The sequence below is a fragment of the Botryllus schlosseri genome, chromosome 1 (genome assembly GCF_051294905.1).
Source record: "Botryllus schlosseri isolate E-star chromosome 1, Bs_hap1, whole genome shotgun sequence".
NCBI lineage: Eukaryota > Metazoa > Chordata > Ascidiacea > Stolidobranchia > Styelidae > Botryllus > Botryllus schlosseri.
The window spans coordinates 33,589,200-33,616,182 of record NC_137236.1 but is presented as its reverse complement, the minus strand read 5'-3'; the positions used below and the strand labels follow the sequence as shown (position 1 = coordinate 33,616,182).

At 39.0% G+C, this 26,983-nt stretch overlaps 1 protein-coding gene and 1 long non-coding RNA gene across 3 annotated transcripts in view; both read right to left on the bottom strand.

Moving 5' to 3' along the window:
- Nucleotides 1–573: 573 nt before the first annotated feature.
- The window catches only part of LOC145447959 (uncharacterized), a 51,956-nt gene continuing 25,546 nt past the window's right edge, over nucleotides 574–26,983 (bottom strand). Inside the window, exons 2-3 of the long non-coding RNA XR_013917761.1 lie at nucleotides 2,563–2,705; nucleotides 574–644 (exon numbers count right to left, since the gene is read on the bottom strand). This is a non-coding gene — a long non-coding RNA (uncharacterized LOC145447959). The remainder of the gene's footprint in view (nucleotides 645–2,562; nucleotides 2,706–26,983) is intronic.
- Nucleotides 23,037–26,256, bottom strand: LOC145447921 (uncharacterized). 2 transcript variants are annotated; one of them, XR_013917749.1, is made up of 3 exons: nucleotides 25,492–26,256; nucleotides 24,156–24,896; nucleotides 23,037–23,205 (listed from the first exon to the last, which is right to left on the bottom strand). XR_013917749.1 is itself a non-coding variant. In XM_080326195.1 (2 exons), the coding sequence occupies exons 1-2, from the start codon at nucleotides 25,520–25,522 to the stop codon at nucleotides 24,370–24,372; spliced, it is 558 nt and encodes a 185-aa protein (XP_080182321.1). In that variant the 5' UTR covers nucleotides 25,523–26,256; the 3' UTR covers nucleotides 23,037–24,369. The 2 variants fall into 2 exon arrangements, 1 of the variants encoding a protein (XP_080182321.1); XM_080326195.1 differs by having other exon boundaries at nucleotides 23,037–24,896.

The window sequence follows — 26,983 nt, the reverse complement described above, 5'->3', positions numbered from 1 at the left end:
AAACATGTTTAAAACAATGCTCTTGTTTAAATATGTCTTTTTTAGTTATGACGTCACGAATATTTAATTGTGACGCCACAGTGGATTGATATTGACAATTGAAAATACAGGATAAATATGGCTCTTTCGAAGGTCTTCCGAACACTGTCATAAACAGACCAAAAATATCATTACAGTATGATGACCTATATCTATATGCTAAAACTGTTGAACCGACAACGATTTCGAGGGTTCCAGCCACGCCACACCGTATACGTCGATTATATCGGGTGCAAATCGTTGGTAGGCTCATCATACAACATGTTTGTCGGACGTATTTACACAATTACGGCATATTAAGACAACGTTTGAAAAAAAAACATTTTTTAAAGGAAATTGATTAAAACACTGTTTAAAACATGTTTTAAACAAAGTGTTTTAAAACACCGTTTGTTTTAAATGCAACCCTACATACAGCACAACATACTTTGCAGTCACCAGAGGTCACGCTGCCATTTCCCAGGTATTTGGCCAAGTACGCACGCAGCAGACCGATGGCAGTCACTATCTCTGTATTTCCCAGTTGAGGAAGAAGAGAAAGATTCGAGAGAGTAATATTCGATGCAATCATCTTCTTGTCTGCATCCGTATCGGCTCCGTAACAGCTTATTGTAAACGAGACAATGTCATGATTCTTGTTGACGAAAGTTTTGATATGTCGCAACTCGCAATAGTCATGATATTTCCATGGTGAACGCCAACATCTAGTTAGTGACACGAGTCTAGCCACCGATTACTGAATATTGATCGGGAATACTGTTTATAATTGTACCTAAAAATCATTGCGACAAGTACAACTGCCAGTAAATTAAAAAAAAAAATCGATTCAACCTATTTCTAGTCGTTGCCTTTTATCAGTGGCACCCAACCTGTGGTACGCGTACTATTAGTGGTACGGGAAGGCCTCCCAGGTGGTACGCGGGTAGATTATGTTTGTTTTTTCGCCCGAAGGGTTTTTTCAACCTCGTGAATGAATTTTGTCGATAATATTAGTAGTTGCAGATATTACTGTAAAATATTCATCCATTCTCAGCCCACACGATCATATTAACAGGCGTAGCTGTTGGAGGGTGTCATTGAAAAACTTGGGATCGGAATTAGTGATAATTCACTTTGTTGCATGATGTTATATTTTCTTGACCTCAGATTAGGATTTTCAGCATAGTAAAAATTTATTGGAATTGCCATAGCGTGCCAGAAATACCTTCATTCGTAAGACACACACGATTCCAACTTGATATTTCCTTATAGCGAATGTATGTGGATGTTACAAGAGTACTGCATAAAACCTCGAAATGGTACGTGGGTGAAGAAATCTTGGGTACTACTGCTATATATACTTACGATTACGAATAGGCAAACCGATTGAAAAAATAATGGAACCGTTTTTCATGTCCTATTGATCAAATCAACAACACTGAGCACATTGTTTACAAACCGGTTTCTGTTGACAACTCCCTATAACAGTTAATCTAGAGGTGGTCGAAGTAGTCAATATAGCTACTCAAGTTGAAGTAGAAGAAGTGACGCTAAAACTTACTCAAATACGAGTGGTAGTATTCCTTTTCAAAGCCTCCCTAAACTACTTGAAGTAGAAGTAGATGTAGTGAAAATAAAATCTACTCAAGTATGTAAGTATGTAAGTAAGTAGTTGTGAGAAGCAGTAAAAAAAACTGGAGTCTGAGTCCTGCGAACGGTGCAGATATTACCGATATTACCCATCTACAAGTTATACAGCAGTAGCCAAGTCAAGCCAAGTCAAGATTGACTCCGTACGCCGGCTAGATTTTCCATCAGACAACGATATCAATCACATTGATTGGTTGAATAAGCATCAATCGCTGACTACATGTAGTGAATTTCGCTCTCTATATTGTGTGATTGCGAGTCAAGCTCCCAGCAAAGAGTCACTAATAAATATTCACAAACGGAAAGCTGGATATTTCGAGCAAACTTTCGGAACAACGCAAGTAAAATTTCGAGATTGTCAAGGTGCATGCTCGTTTAGTGTTGATTGTTTATGCTGTTAGAGCCATGCATAGGTGGCCCGCAGTTGAAATGCAATAAATTTGAACCAAAGAGGTTATAATAAAGTGAAAATTGTAATATATGAAATAGATTCACAGTGCAGAACATATCAAGGTTCTGTTGTGAACGTGAACCGCCAAATTTCCGAGGTTCACACACATAACGCGAACGTGAACCTCACATTCACACCATCCCTAATATTGAGCCCACTCCAACCGGAGGTAACTGATTCCTTCAGAAACAACACAACGAAGAAACCAATGACGGTTAAATGTTATGACGAAATTGAACCATAGGGATATTATTATCCTGGTTGTAAGGCAGTATTTTATATGGGTAACAGCAAGTCGACGATGGTCGAAGCATGTTTTCTTAGAATGTGATGGATCTATTGCTTGCCGAAAGACCGATACTATAAAAATATGCAAATCGAGGATTAGTCGCGAGATTGCATTATGCAAATTTTAGCTGCATGATAGACCGATTAGTACTTACAAAATGTTCGGAGAAATGTAATGAATTTTAAAGCAGTTTATTTCTGCCACACTGGTTCTTTCCTCTGTGGCTCGTGTGCGCGCTCCAAGAATAACGCCGTCTTTATAAACTAATCCGACGATTGTTGTTCCTGTTATCGCCTCCTCGGGTCGGACAAGACTTCCCGTACTAAAAGGAAAAAGTTGAGAAAAAAACTGAGGCGTCATAGACATAGTCGTCAGCTCGTACATTTCGGTAACTTGAGAGTCATAGCACGATATATCATGTGGCTCTGCCTTTTAGTAATGAGAAATATAATCAGAGGATGGTTATAAAGAAAATCCTATACCAAGAAATTATAATAATATTTTCTCGTTGGTAATTGAATTTACTAAAGATGATCACGATGCATGTATAGTATGTTTGGAATCTCAGGCCTATCCTGTCCTATCCTGTCCTATCCTGTCGTTATAACTGACGAGGATGCATTATTTTATGAAATGTCGATAATATGATGCAATATGGTTTATTATGACGTTCGGATTGTCCGGGACAGTGGTCCCGAACTGGACTCACACAAGGGGTTCGTTTAGCCAGTCATTGGGGTTCGCTGGATGTCAAGACGGACCCAAAACTCATACAACAAAAGTCACGATGAATCGCAGTAAAAGTAAATAATAAACAAATTAGTTTTGGTTTGCGAGAAAATCATTGTTTATTCAAAATTGTTCGGTTCTTAGAATACTGTTACAGATGCACAGCTCATTTTGTGCACCAGTATATTTCGAAATAATTTATATTAGATATGTAATGTACTAGATTTTTTGTTTTGCGACTCAGCGAAATTTGTAGTTCCGCGAAGGCTTACTGATATACCGAGATTAATAATTGATTTCCACCGCTGGAGCCTTGAAACCCGCAGTAAGCCGTGTACCCCAGGGTAGAAAAACATGTCGTGCTGGATGACGAATGGCAATGGAACGAGATTTCTGTCGAGCATCACAATTGTGGCCACAAACTGTCAAAAAAGTTGTCATGCTCCATCAATGCTAATTGGATTTTTATGACGTCTAACTGACATCATAGTCCCTGTGGTTGCAGAGAATTTGCAATGCCAATATTACTGGTATTACTCAATTGTAATAATATAACATAGTGTCCTATATGGTGTCGACACAGGCAAATCTCACGCATCAGTGAAATTGTATCACGTCACAATTTCCATTTGGCTACAGGCAATTTGACGGTCATTTCTTACCGGCTTGCCGAGCATTAAATTTGGTAAAACGGGTATCAATCGAAAGCTGACTCTGCACTGATTACGATAATATAAATTTTATTCCGCTCATGGCCCTGGAACTCCCACAATCGGCCTCGAATTTTTTATTGTTATGGGGATTGGCATTGGGACGCAATAATGCTGTCTGGCGAAACGAGAGAGTAGCTCAAGAGAAAAAGAGCCAGACAGCATTGCTGCGTCCCAATGCCAATCTCCATATCAATGAAAATATTGAGGCTGATTGTGGGAGTTAACATTGATCAATGAAAAGCAAACAGAAATGAAAATGCAGATTCCTAAAATTAGAATGCGGACGCAAAGACTAATCAAGAAGACTTGTCAGAGAATGAGACACATACGATGTGATGGATGAGGATGATATAACGAAGTGTACCATATATAATTTTAACATCATTGACATTCGTGTTACACAGAAAAAATATTACCTGTTTCCCTCGAAACCCATCCCTTTAAATCTAGCAGTGGTTGTGCTAACGTCATTATCGTCTGACATATTTTCCGTGACTGTTGAAACCACGCACCGACGATATTTCGTTGATTATATATCAGTAATTCTACTAACCCTAAACTATGGGTGAAAAGAAAAACTCATTAGGAAATAATTTATCTTTCTTCGTCGTGACGTTTACGCTCCATTCAATACCACGATCGAAGATAAAGTAAATAATAATCGGATCAAAGTACTCAGCGTAGGTAATCAAGTAGTAGTCGAAGTAATATCATAAATTCCTACTCAACTACAAAAGTAGCAAATTTCTTGAGCTGAAATTCTCACTGGATATTCACTTTAGGCTACCAATCCGCAGTAAAATCGCACGTTCACTTATTTCTGTACGTGTTCAAGATGGACGCAAATGCACCGAAATACATTCGACAATGAAACTGGTACGGCCTTATGCGGGTTATTGTCGATTGCTACTGCATATAGATCGTCATTATTTTACTATAATCACTCATCTTGTATTAATACCAACGGAATCATGTTCATGTTGTCATAACCTATAAAAATTAGAATTCCTAGCAATAGTCCGTAATATGCGGAGAATTGTCCGAATTAACGGGAGTTTTTCACGTGCAACTTTTTTCTTTTGATTCGATCCCGAACATCTTGTCGGAATAAAGCGGTTGGCCGGGTTATCAGGTGTCCGAATCGAACGTATTTGACTGTATAGTAAAGGTCAGGAATCTTCAAATAACATGCTACTCAAATGCTACTGAAGTGCTAGGATGTCAATAGTTAAGACCTTACCGATATCGGTTTGGGCGAACTCCGGTTGATATCTATCGGTATGCGCTTCTAATGGTGGGATCATTCCGACTGCCGAGTGACTGCTGAATTGATTTATTAGGACCATAGGAGTTCACTCCTTTGGGAAATTGATGAAAAGTTGTATTTCTCTAATTACAATATACGCCCCTTGGACTGGAAGCACTAGTTTATCAATCAGCTGAAGTTTGGATGACAACAAATAAAGTTTACCTGGGATATTACTTTTGAAATGCAATTCCCCATCATGCCATCATGCCATAAATTATGCAATTGGCGAACACTCGTTGGATATTCCCGCATGTGCGAAAAATAATCGAGACGACAGATTTCGCATACTCGGAAAGGGTCGCTCACACTTTCATTTGTGTGCCTCGGAGTCGACTTTTATCAAAATACACTAGCCGAGGCTGTGTCAACAAAAATACTTCGTGTATCATCTAAAAATAGTACATTGAACGCTCTCGTATTCGACATTCCGTGCTGGTGACGTCATATTTTGTGTTACGATTGTTGATATAAGATGTCTTTTGAATTCTCTACTAGTTGTTGACGATTACCCCTGACGAGTGTCAGCCGAAAATATTCGGGTTCATTTCAATATGAATATACTAATCAATTGTCTTTTGAAGTTCTGTACCCCCAAGAACAAGAAGCTGTTCAATTCCCAATCAGAATATCCGGGCAAAATTGTTACATTTTAATATCGTAAAAAGTAACGGCGTTTTCCGCAAGCATAGATTTTATTGTCGCTATCGATGTCAGGTCAGGTATGTAGTTATGCTTCGGGTATAGTTATAATGATACCGCAAATATATATGGATTAAATATGTTCAAATGTGAATCATGTTCTTGATTTGAGCTCAAATGCTATCGTGGTTGAAATTTCTACTTTATTTCATATAGGGTTTTACTCTAAGCCCTGTGCACGCTGGCCCTCGGGAAACGACAGAACGAGACGCACTGCGTCGCCAGCAGACCTCACCACGCAACACATCGAAGGCGACTGGGTTGCGTGACGCGGCGACTGAGTTGAAATTTTGAAATGTTATCGCGAGTTACAGGCTCAGTCGTGGTAGAAGTGAAGCAGGCGCTTACTTTTTAAGGTACCAATGGAGTCTTTTCTAATGGTTTGACTTCGGAAGGAAACATTCACGAGTATGTTATTTATCCTATGAGGTGGAGTCTTACAGGACCATCCCAAGTAATTGTAGAATCATTGCCTGCATTTATGCGCGAAGTAGTTCTATTGTCCTTCGGGAGATATTGGCTTACTATCGTTTTGTCACTCATCGATGACATAATATGATAACCGTTGGAGAAACTTTTGCCGCTGCTTTAGGTATAGCACAGTACAACTGAAAACAAAATGGAAATATTACGAAGTGTTAGTATCACACTAGCTTACGAAATCGTAAATATCAAAATATATTGAGAGATGCTGTACAGGGTCCATGCCAATACGCTATTATACCCATCTCCCTTTCACCATTTCTATATATTCAATCAATTCTTAATTTAAATTTGCAGTGCTCATTTGCTATGTACGACGAGACAGCAGCATCAGTAATAGTGTACACCGCGTCAGTCAGACGTTTTATAAATGCCACGATGGCTCATAACCCCTTTAAATTGTTTAGGTGGATTGCACGCACAAGGACTTTGAATCACGACAGGAGAGCGTGCAACGAACACAGTAAATTGCTAGAAATAGATTCTGTAATAACGTAGCCGAAACGCGTTCTGTCAAAGCACTTGACCCGTAATGAGCACCACACAAGCAACGCAGCAAAACAACGCGAGAAAATACTGATACACTATATCAATATAATTAAATTTTTCCCAATGATTTTCGTAGTATATCCATTGTCCATGTACATAGGATTGGCGACAGATTTTGAATATAGAACAAAATTCGACCCTCTATTACAAAAACAATGTCTTGACTTCATCAAAATGACATTATCATGATTCCATCTAGTATCAAACATAAATCTAGACCGCAGCAACATTCGAGACGTGAGCGGCGTGTGGCCGGGGTGTAGATCAACCTGTACTTAGTATCAATATCATTTCTCTTTCTCAAGCTAATTTCCACTCTGTTAAGTTGGAAGGAGATACCGTCGGCAGAAATGGATTGGGTGTCGTCTTGTCGTCTTGTGGAGTGATTTGAAGTAAGTAAGGTTTGCGAAGGGGAACGAGATAGTTACCTAGACTTGCACATCATTCATTGTTTACTACTTGAAATAATCCTATTTTATTGATTTTAAAAATGTCACCCACACGTTTCAATTAGGATTTATAAGAGCCCTACAAAAGTGAAATATTGGTTCTGGTAAGTAGCCTACTTGTGCGCTGAACTACGCAATCGTTTTTACGTCGATCAGATAAACATGGTATCCGTAGAAACGTAGACGTACATGACTTATTCGGCTACTCCCCTGCCACCCATATCATAGATGGTGTAATACAGTGGTTCTCAACCGGTCCCCCGTGGCACAGCAGTGCGACGATGGGGCTGTTCAGCGTTACCTTGAGCAAATGTGGTAAATGAGATTGCCATGTAACAAAAATTAGGGAATCCAATTTTTGAGGGATTCTATTACTTTTATCTGCTTACACAATCAGACTTGGACAACTAGAAATTTTTTAGCTTTTCCAAATTCGATTAGAATTAGAATATGAGCTGCACAGTTTTTTGCAAACTGGATTCGAATTAGAATTAGAGTAACAAAATTTTTCCAAATTAGATTAGAATTGGATATAGAGGTACACATCTTTTTGAAATTAGATTATAATTAGAACTAGAACTAGAACTACACATTTTTTTCCCAAACTAGATTAGAATTAGAATTTCTGAATTTGCTAAAACTTGAATGAAATTGTGAATGAAAAATGAATCAAAATCGAGCTTAGTTCATATCAAATCACAGTGCATGAGAATGGTTAACATCTGTACATCAACCTCAGTGTTCAAGCTTGTCTCGTTTTGTACTATACCAGGGGTCACGAAGACACGAACACGCGGCCACATGCGGCCGGCGATCAGGTTTGTGATTTTGGGAGAACGCTGAAATTGATTACAGTGTCAAATTATTGTAGTTGTTTCAAAATAAGCTATTCGCCTGTGCCCAATAACACTATTCCTCACTAGCTGACAAACTTCGGTCATGGAAGCATCGATGGAGAGTAAGTTGATATAAGCAATGAGCATATTGCCTTGACGTACAATGGTCGAGACCACTACTTTGATCGAGACGCTTAGAAAACGGCCTAGGGATTTCCCACAAGATCAATCCTTATGATGAGATAGTATTTCAGCTAGTAACACGTCTGCCCAGCCCCAATATCGATTCCTTAGTCACTGAAAAACCTAGTCATGGTCAGGGCTGTGGAGTCGGTAAATTTACCACCGACTCCGGCTCCGACTCCGACTCCACACATTTTCAATATACCGACTCCGACTCCGACTCCGACTCCTGAGTCTTTAAACGTACCGACTCCGACTCCGACTCCTGGGTCTTTAAACGTACCGACTCCGACTCCCGACTCCGACTCCGACTCCAGCATTATTATCAATTTACCTCGAAAATCATATGCCACATCGTCGGTTGAATGACTATCATACAACCATTAAACATATGCAAATATATGATTAACTGCGGCATGCTGAATTGTTTCATTGTGGCACAGCTCGAATTATCCACTATGCAATTAACATGAAATAAAGATTTGCTAAATATCCTTCCTTATTCAAGTTTTTATAACATGGACTCTCTAATATCCTGAAATCTATGAATCATTCAAATATGGCAGATATCCAATCCTGTATAATAAAAATGTCGATAAAAAATCCAAGTGTAGCTCTTGTGTATGACTCAGCAACTAATAAAGAAATTGAACTTACTAATTTTGTCATTCCACACTATCCTGATTACAAGCACAAACACTCTTACTACTAGTAATAGACATTGGTCATAAATGGAATTTAGTTAAGTAGTCAAAGACCATAGCCTATGTCTAGTCTACATGTACTTAATCAAGTATTCAAGGATTGGGACTTGCAGTCTTTCTTAATCATTTGTTCGACCCAAACATCTAAGCTACACTACAAATATTTTTAATTTTGTCAAATGGGAAGCATCGTTTGGTCATATTTACATGATTTTACAATTTTACAAAACCAGCCGATGCATTTTCTCTGTCACAGTATCGTGGTATAATTCCAAAAATTGCATCAATTTTGACTGCATCGCGAAAACGCATCTTGCGATTTTCGTCCCCTTTGCAACTGAGTTGTAATTTGCAAGTAATGTCTTTTATCTATATCAGGGGTGGGCAACTTTTTCGGCGAAAGGGACACCTGAGATTTACGAACCATTGCGCGGGCTACGGGAATGTTGATAACCTTTTTTTAGTCGTCGGTAGGAGCGAACCGAATTATGAAACATTGCAAACAAGACCTATATTACTACGCTTTAAAATTGATAACATTATGTCATCCAACTGTGCAGTACGCAATCAGGCACTGGTCGCGCGAAGCGCGAAATTTTTTTGCAAGATAACGATTGAATTAGGCTATAGCTATATCAATATATATGTCGCTAACATACATTGGGGGTCGCATCTGTATACCACTGGGCTCATTTGGCAAGGACAGGATTATTCGACGTTTAGACATAGCAAAATCGATGGTATCAGTTTGTGCAAAAATCATCTATCATTTTGTGCAAATATTTTGTCGACGATCTCGCTGCGAGTGCACAAGCGAAGCCGTATCTCCTAATTGCGAATATAGTTAGACTCAATTCTGTGAAGAATATGTATTTATAATTTTCAAAAGGGGGCTCAAATACTGAATGCAAGAAATCTAGTGACAATGGATCATGCGAAGTATCGAGAAAAATTTCAAGTCAAATAAAACTGCTATGAAATATTCTACTTTATGGTCATATACGAAGATCTGGGATAAATGTGGCTGACCCCTGGATACGTCAATACGTCAGAACTGTTGTTTTAGTCATCATCAAATTTCTCGGTCATGCTAACCAAATTTTGGTTGGCCTTGCAATTGTACCTGATGTCATAAATAATTTCGAGAATACCTCGCAGGCCACACCTAACCTTCTCGTGTGCCAAATTTGGCCTGCGTGCCACGGGCTGGCCGCAGCTGATCTGTATGGTTAATAATAACAGTGATTGGTGGTACATAAAAATTATATTGAAAATTCTTTGAAAATGTTTTCATGATAGAGAAGTTGGAGTCGGAGTCGGAGTCGAAATCATAGCCATTCTCACAAACTCCGACTCCGACTCCAGTCAGTATTTTCCCACCGACTGCGACTCCGACTCCGACTCCAGCTATTTCAGTTTACACGACTCCGACTCCGACTCCGACTCCATCAAGCGAAAATTACCCCGACTCCGACTCCGACTCCACCGACTCCGACTACGACTCCAGAGCCCTGGTCATGGTATCGTGCGCAGCTTAGAGTTCAAAATAAAATTAAGTTCATGATCACGATATTTCGTGTTTTATATGTTGGATATCATTTCTCTTCTCGGGCACATTTCCGATCTGTTATGTTAATATTAGTTAACGTCAGCAAAATGGATTGGATTTTGCATCGTGGTTATTTTAGCCATGCCGGCGATACCATGGAGTACTTTGAAGTTGAAATCGAGTAATAATTTTAATGATTCGAGTTGAGCAGTGTAAGACGATTTTTTCGAGTACTGGAGCTGTGCGCTCCTCGCGACTGAGAGTTAACTTGCTAACGAGAATTATTGTTTTGATACTATTTCCATGGAGAAACCTTGAAACCATGATTGGCCGTGTCGCAACAAACGAGACATAGTAAAAACTTACGAACGTTACTGGAAATAACACATTTTCGAAGTCATGATCATCCCACAACATTGTCATGAAGTGCAATGAAATCGGTATGGTCGAAAAAATACCAATGCATCTTTAATGTGACGGATAACAAGCATTACGTTCTTGGTGGTGGCTTAAAAGGTACATATCTGAAATTTGACATAGTATATTCTGTTGTGACGTCATAATGAGTGATACTTGAATACTCGACTCGACTCGAAGCGTAATTCGTGATTCAGAATCGAATCACATAGGTACTCGATTTTGCCCAGCGTTAGGAATGAAACTGGACCAGTACTGACCATTCGAGATTGTATCTACTTTTGCAGTAACTGTTCGGTAATCGTAGATGATTGTCTGCTTGATAGTGACAGCGAAATCATCAATAAATTTTCGATATCTTCGTGACCGAGAATTTAAATCATTTAATAATGTTTAAAATTTTGTTGCATTCATTTGCATTGATCAACGATCAGTGAATTATTGCAACGTTTTCAAATTCGATTGTCGCGTTTCACGGAGCGTGGAAAGTAGGTCCATCTTTATATGACCTTAAAAAATCAATAATATGACTTTATTTTTTAGAAAATATGACTTTATATGACTTTATGTAAAAATCGTGTATTTTTACATGTGAACAACGTATCACAGAATAAAAGAGTAAAACATTCGCGAGATAACAGTAAGACACATCCATTTTATTTTAAACCCCTGTGTGTTAGAGTCTTTGAAGTTTCGATTTGGACGTAAACATGACTTAAGTAAGGAATATGAGCGCTCCACAAACGCTGATGTGGGTTGACACTTCTGTAGTTTTGCAGTCTTTGCAGCTCCGTAACTTTTTTCATATCGTTTTTGTCCGATTGCTTCTCAATGTAATTTTGAGCTCAAGCGGATCTTTTCCGAAATCTAGGGCATTTAGATCAGCATGGGCCTCTTTGATGGTGTACGTACAATTTTCCATTTTGAGTATTAAGTTTGATATATTGTTGTAGTGGAATCTTATTTCCGTTAACTGACTAGTCAACTTTGGATCGTTGACTGATTTTTTGACGCTCTTTACAATAACTCCTTCACCTTCCTATGCATTGACTATTTCTTTCTCTTGTGGAAGTCTCTCAGCATAATATTGAGCAGCATTCAACCAGCTACCCCAGCGACTAACTGCCTTACTTTTATAGTGCTTAATTGCTCCACTGCTTAAATTGGTAACTTATAAAGCTGATTTATAACCTAACCAGGAAATATGACTTTATATGACTTAATAACTTTCTTAATATACCTCATTGGGATGCGGTTTTTGCGTTTAAATTGATTTCATGATTTACTGATGCATAGAAAAAAACATAACTTTATTGACTTTGAATGGCCCTAGTTGCAAGCTTTCCTCATTTACCTGTACTAGTTGATGTGTGCATCGGGCTTTTTCACGCAGTCAACATTTACTCCAAGTGGATTGCATGCGTGAAGAATTTTGAACTGCGGCAATCATAGAACGTGGTCTTTACATTACAAAACACAGCTTCAAGTCGAAAATATAGCAGATGCGGTCGACACGGTTGAACGGTATCGTCATGAAACGTTCTGAGATCATACCGTCAAGGCATTATGAACAAGCAAGGAGGATATGTGATGGTTTCTTATTCAGTTGTTTCCTAATCTAGAATTCGCGATGAATTCGATACGAAATCAAAGCGTAACTTGTTCCTATATCTCTCTTGGTAGACTTCTATTTGTGGAGAATCCACACCATCGTTGTGGTCCTCACTGGAATGCTGAACGCGTTGACTTAAAGCATCGATACGTTGCAGAATTTTGTATATAAATAGAAATAGCCACGCTCCACATGTAATTTGAGCATACCGTATTTACATTTCTATTCAAGATTTGCAGAACATTTTGCGAGAAATGTATATACCAGTGCTCGAGAACCTTTTGCATGCACTGTGCAACATGCCATATATATTAAACAGTATCTTTAATACAACGATACCCGACCAGTCGTCGAATTGTGATTGTTGTGGTGGTGTGCCATGTCAAAATCTAACTCCCGACCTTCTGAAATGCCAAATACATCTTCAATATTCATATACTTATTTATAATTGAGCAATGGGTATCACTCTGTTGCGTTTCGACCGAACAATACGATGAGACTTTTCAAGGTGAACATTCGAGTATCTGGGAACAATAAAGGTCACACTGCATGGTTTTTAATAAATATGCATTATATTCTTTTCGTTTTATCCAAACCAATACAATCAGACGAGTGGCTAAAAATTCCTCTACGTGTAATTCGTTGCATTGTGCAAATTCACCATATTTATACACCCGTCTATTTAATTCCTTTTTAATTTGGTTATTATTGTTGTCCATAATGTTGGTGATTCCGTTCCTTTCCATTTGCCGGTTGCGATTTTATTTGTTAAGCTCATATTTGATTACAGAAATAGTATTCAATTTATCAGATAACTTTCACACTCTAACAATCAAGTTTACCAGACGGGAGCTCCCAAGAAATGCACAGCACTTGCAGAATGTATGGTATTTTGATTGTAATTATTCTCAATAAAACACTCTGTATATAGATAGGACGTTGCATATTTGTCTTTTTGATATTATTGCAACATATATATCAATTCATTATCAGTTTGTGGATATGCCGCGAGACATGGAAGCTGAAGAAATAACCGTGTAAGACTTTCTAAGTATTGTACCAAATATCCATAATTCATCCATGCTGTCCCGGAAATGCTGAACGGGTGAGCCACGGACGCCATTGTTTTACTGTCATTGGTATTTGGCCTGACCCGAGGGGCATTGAACCCACGGACGCTCCACCATTACGGTATCTTGTCTGGCTTGCTTGATCACCAAAATCTGCTGGGAATTTTTATCTAGCGCGGTTTTTCAAAAGTTCGTAATTTATTTAATTTCTCTGTTCTCGAGTCCATACCTATCACAATTTGTCAACCCAATCTTAGCAAACAAACGAGTTTATGTCTTATTTGAAAATAGTCCATTTACTCGTTTTTCCGTGTCTGCATTTTATTTTTCTCGCAGCTTAAGTAAACATTTGTACTATGGGATTAGCGATGCCGGTTGGTGAGAAAAAGTTTCTGTATATTTGCTTCATAGCTTTCCGCAACCCCTGATGAATGTCAGATCGGGAAGTTTCGGGTAATACCTACGTATGTATATCAAACTTTATGATATGGTTCCGTATGGGGGTCTTTTAACACGCCTTTTAAATTCGAGAGGGGCATAGCCCGCACAAATACCGCGAATCGTGGTAGCAGTCCAGCGAACATTATTAAGTGCTCAAAATATAGAATGTAAGATATTGTCACAGAAACGCGTTCTGTAGGGACACTTCGCTCGTAGCGAAAATAAATTCAACATTAATGATAAAGAATTCACATCATAGGTGTGGCCCTTACAGGAGTGTTGATTACATTTACTTTTCGCATCCAGGCGTTGCAGATTTTTGTTTGAAAGATGGAATTGCCAACACACCACCAGTAGTAACCTGCGAAGTTGTGTCAGCCGTATTTACTCTTTGAGTGCACGTGTTGCGAAATTTTACTGGGAAAATGACGCAAACGTTTGGGATCAGCGACACCTTGTCGTCTGAAGTATAACAAACATCAAGAACTCGCATGCCAAATATTTTTGCATGCATTTGGCATCGATTTACCGCTGAAGCCATATGTTGCTAGACTTTGGAAGGGTCTTAGGCCAGTCACTTCCATCCGTGTCTGTGATGTTGCAGACGAATGCTGCAAGGGCTGCAAATAAGTCGTGGTTTGAGTGGCAGAATCCATACTTTACTCCCATACAGAATGAAATTTATCGTGTGACGTACTGTTGCGTTATTTCTGGCCGTAAAAATATAGCTAGTGTTTCATCCACTCAGCAACCATATATCTGCAAGTGAAATTACCATGTGCTTCTGCTTGATTGTTGTGAAAATATTTAAGCCAATCAAGCAAGTAGACCGACTAACATCTTATCTGAATCCTAGGAACAGTATCCCCGCCGAGCTACATTGATCCCCAGTCCTGGCCAGCTTTCGACCAGCTAACAGAACAGAAGTCGAGTCTCGACAGAGTCGTGGTTTTCCATTTTGAAAGTTAATGTTCCATATTTTAAAATGAGTGTAATTTTAGTTCAAAATATTTCACGTCTTTCATTGTTTTTAGGAATGACACTAAATAAATAGACTTTTTTGTAAATTAATCCTCATTTTCTCATCATCTAGTATCAGCATATCCACTTAAGCAGCTTCTGTTAATAATATAATTCACAGCTTCCAATATAGAAATAAAATTATTTAGATACCAGAAACAGTTTATTCGTTGACTCGGCACGTCACAGTTACCAACTCCGAACCCCCGACACGTGTCCGCTGGAAAAGCTTCGGTTAATAAGTATGAATACGTTATCCAATTCAATAATAAGGTTCCGTACTACTTAGCGTCTCTTTAACAAGCCTTTTAATTTCTATAGGTGCATTGCACGGACAAATACTTTGAATTAGGGCAGAGTAACGTGCAACGAACATTATAGAGTGCTCCAATCAGATTATGTTCGATTTTGTCATAGAAACGTGTTTTGTACAAGCTCTTGACATGTAACGAAAATCAATTCTATTTTGGTTCGACATTCAATTATAGAGAATTCACACCCTCACAGGAGTGTTGATTACATTTCCTTTTTGCATCCAAGCGTTGCAGATATTTGTTTGAAAAAGGAATTCCCGACACACCACTAGTAGCAACCTGTGCAGGTGCATCAGCCGTATTCACTCTTTTAATTCATATGTTGCGAGATTTTGCTGAGAAAATGACGTAAACGTATATATACCAGGGTTCAGCGATACATTGTTGTCTGAAGTATAACAAATATCAAGGACTCGCGTGCCAATTATTTTCGCATGTATTTCGCTTTGATTTACTGCTGACGCCATATGTTGCTAGACTTTGGAGGAGTTTTAAGACGGTAACTTCTATATCCGCTTCTGTGATGTTGCTGCACGGTATGCAAATAAGTCATGATTTAAATGGCAGAATCCACACTTTACTTCCATACAGAATGAAAGTTATCGTGTGACGTACTGTTGCGTTTTTCAGGCCGTAAAAACACAGCTATAGTGATTCATTCACTCTGCAATCATATATCTCCAAGTGTAAATACCATGTGTCTCTGCTCGATTGTTGTGACAATTTTTAAACCAATCAAGCAAGTATACCGACTAACATCTTATCTGAATGCTGGGAACAGTATCCCCGCCGAGCTACATTGATTTCCAGTCCTAGACCAGCTTTCGACCAGCTAACAGAACAGAAGTCGAGTCTCGACAGAGTCGTGGTTTTCCATTTTGAAAGTAAATGTTCCATATTTTAAAATGAGTGTAATTTCCGTTCATAATATTTCATGTGTTTCATTGTTTTTAATAATGACACTAAATAAATAGACTTTTTTGTTGATTAATCCTCACTTTCTCATCATCTAATATCAGCACATCCACTTAAGCAGCTTCTGTGAATAATATAATGCACTGTTTCCAATATAAAAATAAAATTATTTATATACCGAATACAGTTTATTCGTTGACTCGGCCCGTCAATACTCTGCTTCTCAATTAGCCGTCGATGCTTCTCAATTAGTCGTCGAAAACACATATTTGCCCACCCCTAAGTCTACGGCAACAAAAAAAAATTGTGTAGCATTTGCAAATAGCGCATCAAGTTTTGTTCGTGTCTGAATTATATCATTTCGTATCTTGAATTTAAGATTTCACACCGAACCGAATGATGGCACAGTTACCAACTCCAACCGCCGACACATGTCCGCTCGTATAGCTTCGGTTATTAACTATGAACACGTTATCCAATTCTATAAAAAGGTTCCATACTACTTGGCGTCTCTTTAACAAGCCCTTTAAATTCTATTGGTGCATTGCACGGACAAATACTTTGTAATACGGCAGAGTAACGTGCAACGAACATTATAGAGTGCTCAAAATAGATTGCAATTAAATAGTATATTCATATTGAAATGAACCCGAATATTTTCGGCTGACACTCGTCAGGGGTAATCGTCAGCAACTAGTAGAGAATTGGAAAGAACATTGTATATCAACAATCGTATCACAAAATATGACGTCAACAGCATGAAATTTCGAATGAGAGAGCGTTCAATGTACTATTTTTAGGTGATACACGAACTCCTTTTGTTGACAGAGTTTTGGTTGGTGTATTTTGATAAAAGTTGATTCCAAGGCACACAAATGGAATTGTGAACGGCCTCGACCTACGATTCGAAATCGGTCGTCTCGATAATTATTCGCACAAATCGGATTATCCAACAGATGTTTGCCGATGGCAGAATTAATGGCTTTTGATCGATCAGCATCAATCTTGAGTGGATGAGTTAAGGGTGAGCTTTTCACATCGCGTGACGCACGTGTTCTGATAAATCTGGGGACATGTTGGTTTATGCGGTCCTGCAGACGTCTTGACGTTCTTCCCACGTAGCCACAATCACAGTGGCACCTATATTCGTACACTACATTACTTTGTTGAAGTGCAGGAAGCACGTCTTCGCGTGTTGAAGGGAGCAGTTGTGTTGTTGTAAAAATCACATTGGTTTTGACTGTATCGTAACATTTACCGACAGCAGAAATCAATTGTTTTTCAAAGCGGGTGGAAATGGGGCCAATCCAAGGTAGATGGATATAAACATCTTTTATTGTTCGTGCGGTGGGCTCTGTTCGTTTTTCTGCGTTGAATTGCGTTAATTTCCTCTCCATGCCGCGGCTGATGACGTGTTCAGGGTAACCGTTATCAAGTAAGATTTTTCGGATGTAGTCAAGTTCTAAACTCAGTTTGTTACCCGAACATATCATCAGCGCTCTATGCACGAGTGTGCCTATGAGGTTTATCAAAATACACCAACCAAAACTCTGTCAACAAAAGGAGTTCGTGTATCACCTAAAAATAGTACATTGAACGCTCTCTCATTCGAAATTTCATGCTGTTGACGTCATATTTTGTGATACGATTGTTGATATACAATGTTCTTTCCAATTCTCTACTAGTTGCTGACGATTACCCCTGACGAGTGTCAGCCGAAAATATTCGGGTTCATTTCAATATGAATATACTATTTAATTGTATATTGAAGTTCTGTACCTCCAAGAAGCTCTTCAAAATAGATTGCGTAAGATTTTGTCATAGAAACGTGCTCTGTCAAAGCACTTGCCATGTAACGAAAATCAATTATATCGTGGTTCAATATTCATTACAGAGAATTCACACCCTAAAGGAGTATTGATTACATTTACTTTTCGCATCCAAGCGTAGCGGATTTTTTGTTTGGAAAATGGACCTGCCAACACCCCGCCAGTAACTTGTGCAGCTGCGTCAGTCGTATTTACTCTTTGTATTCCGATGTTGTAGAAATACCGATAACTCACGAGTCAAATCTTTTCGCATTGATTCCAGGTTGAAGTCTCATGTTGCTGGATTTTCGAGGGACCTTGAGCACATCATGGTTACTGATATATGCTCCAGTGGTTTTTCCTACCGATATTGTAGCTAATTACTAGTTAAAACTATAAATTGCACAGTTCACATTTAAATTCCATACCGTGGTAAAGCTATCGTTTATGGAGGACTATTGCGTTTTTCATGCATTGAAGATAGGTAACTAATTTATTCAGTCCGCAATTATGTCTCTGCTATTCTACACACCATGTGTCAGGGTTGGGATCAAGTCACTACCTTCGAGTCACGAGTCATCTCGAGTCATTGCACATTTTGACTCGAGTCAAGTCAAGTCATTCGATTTTCGAAGGTGACTCGAGTCAAGTCAAGTCACTCGTTTTTCGGAGGTGACTCGAGTCAAGTCGAGTCAAGTCAAGTCAAGTCACGAGTCAAGTCACAATTCAAGTCAAATTGAATTTTCGAAGTATGAGTCACATGATTCAAAGTCATTACATTTTGCTCGCTGCGTGAAGGACATATAAATTGGTCATTTATCTTGAATCAAATAACGAATATAAAGTTAAATACATGCATAAAGGTGTTGTATCACTCACGCACACGTAGAACTGCTAATAAAATACGTAACTGTATAGCTACATGCTACCGTCTGTTATTATCATCCAAAATTGAGGATCGAATAAGAATCCTCGAAAAGTTGAAACAAATTGATATCGTACAATACACTACCCACCCATCTATACATCCGTGGGAATATAAACGCATAAGCTATGTTCATTCGATTTGAGGTTGGTAAGGGTGAGCGCTGCGCAATACTGAGTCGTCTAAGAAATAGAGATACGTTGCGATTAGATTAAATCTACTACTACTACAACGACGTAAGGTGTGATCATTTCGTTTGAGGTCAATTTATTTGTGATGTAACAAAGAAGCAATCAGTAAATGAATGGTTGCTCTCGTAAGTGACACCGGCGTATCGCGAACAATCCGAACATGCACAAGACACATAAATTCAACCGACACCGCTAACTTGATGACTTGAAATTGACTCGTGAATTTTGCTCCGAGTCACGAGTCAATCCAGAATTCTGAAGTGCCGAGTCAAGTCAAGTCGAGTCATTTTGGTAAAGTGACTCGAGTCAAGTCAAGTCATACGAAAAGTTGACTCGAGTCTGACTCGAGTCAAGTCATGACTCGAGTCATCCCAACACTGCCATGTGTAGCTTTTTGGTTGTTGTGACAATTTCCTAACCAATCGAACAATAATCAATATAATTAATAATCGTATGATTATATTTTTTCATCTAAACAAGACACACACAACTTACAATACGATAAGACACAGTGCGATGTAATGAACAGATTGCAGACCTATACTTAACATCTTTTATGAACGCTATAGGAACCATATCCCCGTCAAACTATATTTATTGCCAGTCCTGTACCAGCTTTCGACTAGCTAATAGAAGAGAAAACATTATCATGGTCGTCAAAGCATGTAGCGTGACATGAAAACTCTTGTCGCTGCCACAGTTGGCATGGGTGCCTATAGTTTCCGAGTGTTCGCATATACGATATAGCTGCACCCTAATCGTCACCTTCGCAGTTTTGTCCGTTATATTTCCTTCGTGAAACGTATAACCATGATACTGTTCACTTTAAGGAACGAAGCGAAAAACGACACCTAACGATCGAATCTCACCCGTTACGTTATTGCATAATAAGTGTTCAAGACTGGAAAATACAGTTGACAGCTAACATAATTCCCGGAGATTAGGGCTCTTTTGTTAAGGGCAATTTCATACTCGGTGATGGCCATGATAGGTACGATGATACGTGACGTCACTGAAGCACGGCATCAAACTTAACTAGCCTATACATTGGATTCTTCGTCCTCGTAAACACTTGGGAGATGTTACAAGCGGGTTGCGTCACATTTGAGCATCAGACACCGAGAAAAGCTGCAATTGAGGTGTTGAGCATGTGACACTTAAGCTTTTGCTATACGGTTCAGGAACTTTTTGTGAGCTACATAGATTGAATTTTCTTTCCGTTGAAACCTTGAAACCATGATTATTATATTTTTTAGAAACTTGAAGCAATTAAGATATTCATGTGTATTTTAAAGCAAAACCAACCATCTTAGAAAACAGCAAACGTGGGAATTCACTGCGCATTATTCAGTAACACGGCCCTGCACGGCATCCGCGCAGCACGCGCGAAGGTCAAAATCACACTTCAATTATTCATTATTTATTGACGTGTCGAAATTATAGACACCAGAGAAGAGTTATCGAGGACACGTGTCGGAGTAAGAATATCGCTCCCACCGTAACAAACTTGACTGACACGCATATTTTTCCATACGTTGTGGAATTCGTTCTCGCAACAAAGCCATATATTTGAGTTTATATTTTGTAATGCAATACCCACCCCCAGATGATAAATGACTTTTTGGATATGGCGAACAAAACCACTTGCGTTATAATCGCCAATCAAATAATAATAATCAACAACAACTAACAACACTTCAATGGCTCTACTGACAGTGACGCGCTGTTCAATCAGTTGCTCCATGCCATGAGAAAATTTCAGTAACCATCGTAATTCGATATCGTTTGGTTAACTTTACCATTCAATTCTCAAATTCTTTGGCGGTAACATAACGTTGAGCTATAGTAACCTACATTTTAACGGTTTTGCGAGAAAGCTACTGACCAATCAGGATTTTAGATGACTATATTTGTAAGTTGAATTTGTAATTGGTAATGTCACTACCATACAAGGTCAGCAAGGGAAGTTAACGTCGATAACTTGGAACAAAATGCGTTTTTGAAAACTGCATTGTCATAAAAGCGTCGCCATAGCGGTGTTGCGTGCAGCGATGCATGTCCCGAGAAGCGTGGAGGTGTTTATTCCATCATAGAAAATTATTATTATATATGAATGGTAAATGAGCGATTAACAGACTAAATAGATTTAGGATTTCGAAAAGGAGTGTTCATAACCCTAAATGCTCTGGTTGCCCCAATTTTTGACCCTACAAATACGTTACCTGAATTGGCGCAAGCATAATAATTCCAGACGTTATGAAAATTTACAAAGACATTCAGCAAAATAGCTAGATAAGATGCGAATTAGGTGGTAAATTAGAAAGTTTTTAAAAAGCCATGCCATATAATCGAAAAGAGTCACATATGGCTCACAAGCCGGAGGTTCCCGACCTCTGGTTTACCGAATTCGCACTTTATACTCTCATACAGGAAGTTTGTCGCGTCACGTACTGTTGCCGTTTTCAGGCTATTAAAATGAGGTAAGTGATTTATTCCGTCAGCAATCATCAATCTCCAAGAGCACTAAACATTTGCATCTTCTTTTTTTTTTGCCAATTTCAAACCAATCGGGCAAGGACACACACTGACATATCGCCTGAATGCTAGACACCGTAGCCTCGCCAAACTGCATTGATTTCCAGCATATACTAACTTTCGACTTCGTAAGAGAGGTCGAGTCTCAACAATGTCATAGTTTTCAAATTTGAAAATACATGTCTCATATGTTGAAGTGGATTTCTTCTTGGACGGGAAAATGTAATGTGGGTGACAAATCGAGCGAATCAACGTTACAGCCATCACTTTTACAAGACGCAATATTATTTTTCAACACTGCCTTATCCTCGCTATGCGTTGGCCATTCATTTTTATCGGAGCACGCTTTAAAATGCACCAATGTGTCTTGTACAATAGGATCATGCACAATTTCGAGGCTGCTAATTGTGCTAGTATGCATACCACGGTAATTGCGTACAGTGGTGCAAAGATTCAACGCGATTAATATGTTTCTATTGGTAAAGATCAGAAACACCTAAATAATATTCTAAATAACTAGCTAATAATAACCTAAAGATTCTGGAGAATGTGTATAGCCTAACAAGAAAGATCTATGCCTACCAACCTTACATCGTGATTTCTTTTCACCAAGCAGATATACAATATGCGGATATGGAGTTCAGACACATATCAGAGATGAGCGGATTTGAAATTTCTATGTCCTAATCCAATCCAAATCCGAACCTTCAAATCCAAATCCAAATCTTAATCCATACCTTTTTCATATTTAAGTCCATGTCCAATCCTAATCCGATTCCAACTGGAAATTCAGAAAAAATACTAATTTGTGCAATGAAGGGATACGAAAATTTTCTTTCACAACCAACGATTCACTTGATCCAAGATAACTTAGTAACCATGAGTACATTAATAACTGATCTGAATAAAGTTTGTCGCCATTCGCCACACGACATTTCAATCTCCCAGAAAATAGGTAAATCCAATCCAAATCCTAATCCGTTCTGAAAAAAATTTCTAATCCAAATCCAATCCAAATCCGACAAAATTTCACAAATCCTTTTTTTTCAAAACCTAATCCTAATCCATGCTCCTCTCTGACACATATCCCATTGCTATATCATATACATGCTTGGATAATACAAGCCAGTACAAATCCACTAATTTTCTGGAGTAGGATAAACAGAGAATCTAAACTAAATCGTTCCATTCTTCATTGTCAGCAGATTTTAGGGAGCAGATGAGTAAAAGATGGTTATGAGCGCTACTGGAACAAGAAAATGTATATGACAGCCGGCATTTACGAGCGAAAACACTGAAATACCACCATTTTCATCGCAATCTTGCTAATTTCTTTTCACTCCGTCTGCAAATAAAAAACGATGTTGTTAATATTGTTATAGCGCATAATCAATGGTGGGAAAATGCCCCAATATCCGATGAGATGGGCGCGCCACTGACAAAGGACCAAAATACACCAAATAAAACCCGTACGAGATTGTAATGGTTTGAAAATACCGACTCATGCCGCAAATGCAAATTTGCGAGAAGTAGGTCCAGATAGGTGTGAATACCAACGAACAACCTTGAATCTGGCTACATTATGAGTCATGCAGTAAATACGGTACAATTCGAGAGAAGTGGGGCGATGACACTTGAAATTACTTTACTTCAACGTAATGCTAGAGCAGTGGTTCTTAACCTTGCCCCAGCGCCCCCTAGGGGCGGTTTGGATTTTGAAGGGGGCGGAAACACTCAGGGGGCGATATGGGGGTCGTTGAAAAAATCGAAGTGTAGATGGTGCAGTAGGGACGTATGAATAATGAGTTCTAATTGCAAATTAAAATCCGACAAAATTTATCAACTCTCGAAATATTTCGTCGCGCACCGCGTTGACGTACAGAAATTTATTGGGAAAGCTCTCTCGATTTTCGATTCGGGACTAGGATGTTGGATTTATCCCTACCCACTTAACTTAATCGAAATTTGTACTTTTGTCAATAAAACAGTGCTTTGCGCGTTTTGTCATCAAAGCCGTTTTAAGTAGGGTAACAGTAATCGGCAAAAGTCGACTTATACATATTCATATGTGCCATGTAGCTCTTCCTGTACCTTATATTCAAAGACTTGAGTGATGGGAATGTTGCGGCTTATGCTTGGTTTCACATTTGCAATCCATGTGATAAACGATTACGCTACGCAAGCAAATACAGTTACATTCCGTTGGGGGAAAGGTTTGTTACAGAAACTAAAGCACAGGCACAAGCACATCGCTGTAACATGCGATCACGATAAGGAGATTTGCATAAAACGCACATTTCTTCTCATATTCCTAGCGAGATTTTGTGATGAGTTCCAGGAGTTTGTCTTTCGTCTTTCTGTCACTTTCCGGCATCTTCTCCACTGTGTCCTCAGCTAACTTGAAAAAACGGTTTACTTCCTCTTGAGCATCTCCGATCATGGCCAAATATTTCGCACGTGAGTTATACAATCGTGCCAAATCTTCCAAATTACCAGTTGCTTTTTCAAATCACTCACCGATCTCGTAAAATTGATCGGCCTCTTTCAACCAACGCGGACTCTCCAAGCATGTTGCCGTTATCCATGTCGCGGCATAACCTATTGCCGCAAGATTCTGATTCTTTTCTAAAGCTTCACCTTCTTTTTCTTGTAATTTCCTGAATTCCGCCTTGTACATCTCTAGCGTGAGTTTAATCAGGATGTCAGTTACACTATCCGTCGTTGCATCGTTCTTCAAGAGTTTCCGGTGCTCCTCCTCTTTCCGGAATTCGTGAATAGCCAGGAAAATCTTATGGAAGCAATACGTGGAATCTTTGGGCTTAGGCTCGCTAAACCTTCTATGCATGGATACAGCAAGAATATATGATAATGCTGAAGTGACTGGATCTGTTTTATTTCGGCCTCTCAAACCTTCTTCAAAGGTTTTCGGATCACCGCGAAATTTGATGTTGCGCAAACGCCCAATAATTTCAATAAAATCCACTTCTTTCTTGCCGCAAATTTCTGTTTTCAGCTCCTGCAGCTCCTGGTTTATTGCTGTAAATAACTGACGGGTTACGCAAACTCATCACAACTATAGACCGCATTGGATTGTGTGGGATCGGTGGACCGACAGGTACAAAATTTTCTTAAGTTGCAACCGAGAACATTAAAGTTTCTATCGATTCAACACTTCAGGGCTTAAACCAAGTCACGAGGTTCCGAGTCACAAATAAATATCAATTTTATAGTTTGACTTGAGTCAAGTCTATTGATTTTCAATTCCCCGCTAAGTCAAGTCCGATTCCAAGACAGGGAACAATAACGGGTCTAGACCGAGTCACAGTGACAGTAGCTTTCGATCAAGACCACATTCAGTAAGTTCTGAGCTTGGTAAGACAACTTTTGGATTGTCAGAAATCCTACAGTAGCTGCCGTAAAATAAGTCTGAGTAAAGCTTCAGCGAAGCGGAACGAAGCTGCAAAATCGGTCGTTGCCATTCCACGTTTACATTCTATAGTTAGAACATTTGAATCATTGTCGCCCATTGAGATCTCTGCCAAAGCTTTCACTATGGAATGTGTGCGTGCATAGGGTGAAGTATCATAACAATTATGAATAGCTGATGCAGGAAAAGTCGGTATTGGCTTACCGTTAAAGATGGTCATCGTTGAAGTATTCATCGTTAGTAATCAAGTAAGTAAGTAAGCAAATTTCCACCCAAGTACAAGCAGTAGTAGCGATTTTCAAGTAAGTAAAAAGGTAAGTATACGGGACCTGACTGAAACAGTTACGTATAAGTAGAAGTAATCAATAATTACAAACATATGCGTAAACAGTGCAGGTATAGGTAAAACATACTTGAGAAGGCCGAAACAGTAGAAGTAGGCTACTACGTAACTGATTAACTCTGCGGATTAAACACAACCATCTTGAATACCCTTTTTCGGATATTGTCATGGTAGGGAGCCCTTCCTCGTGTTACAAAACCCATAGTTATTAATGAGACGATGGCCGATACGGAAAAGTTGTATCGGATACTAGATTTACTTTTTGTGTGATTATGAAGGCAAATGAAAATATGTAGATCATGTATTTCCAAAGGTTTTGCTGAGTTCTATTTACTGTGATGGAATTTTGATATGGGCGAATATGCGGTTAAAAATTGCGCTCATGAACCATCCAACGTCGGGTGACAGAATCCCTGGTTTGCACAATGCACATTCTTTAAATAAGCCGTATGTATTTACCTATTAGACCAGTTTGGGAGACATTCCGACGACAAGCATCGCCAACAGAACGAGAGAAGCCTGGGCAACTGCAAATCTCTCGATTAGTCTCAAAACATCGATTCCTGGCGAAATATATACGAAATGTCCTCCAACCGCTTCCCCCTAATTTTCCACCAATATTTGCAATATCTGTTATTAGACCGCTCTAGTAGAGATTGCATACTTATGGTGACAAAACTCTATTTTGAACTTTTCGCTACCTTTACCAAGTCACAGTGAGTATTATCGTCGCACTTCACGCCACGCGTCGGAACCCTTTTCGGTAAAGGAGCCATATTGGAGCAATATTACAATTGTATTTCCCGATGTGAGATAGAGCAATGTCAGTAAACCGTGACGTCACCATTGAAGATTCGTGACCACATGATGGCAAAAAGTTGAAGCTCAATACGTGGGATTCGTCGTGGAATTGGATCTCCCCTAGTTAAAACTGACTGGTATTATAACACCTGCATTAATCAAGCCATGTAGCCTAACTTCGTGATGTTGCGGTGTGCTCAGTGGGCTTACATCGCGAGAGCTGACTACCTGAAATCCCCTTTGCACTGAATACCCAACGATTCGAGGTTAGGTTCTCGTAACTTATATCTCGTTAGTAACTCGTGCTTAGACATAGAAATCACGGAATTATCGAGACCTGTCGTCACCAATTAAATATGATGTCACTAACCCATATCAATCCACGAAACGACACAGAAAATGGATTTGGCGGTGAGGCACTGATGCATCCTGCTACATATCATTTCGCGACATAGACTACCCATAATACGCATACACATATGATTGAATTGGATGAATCATAAACAATCGCATGTAGGCTTTAGTCCTGGGTATACATTCAATTCTTACTCA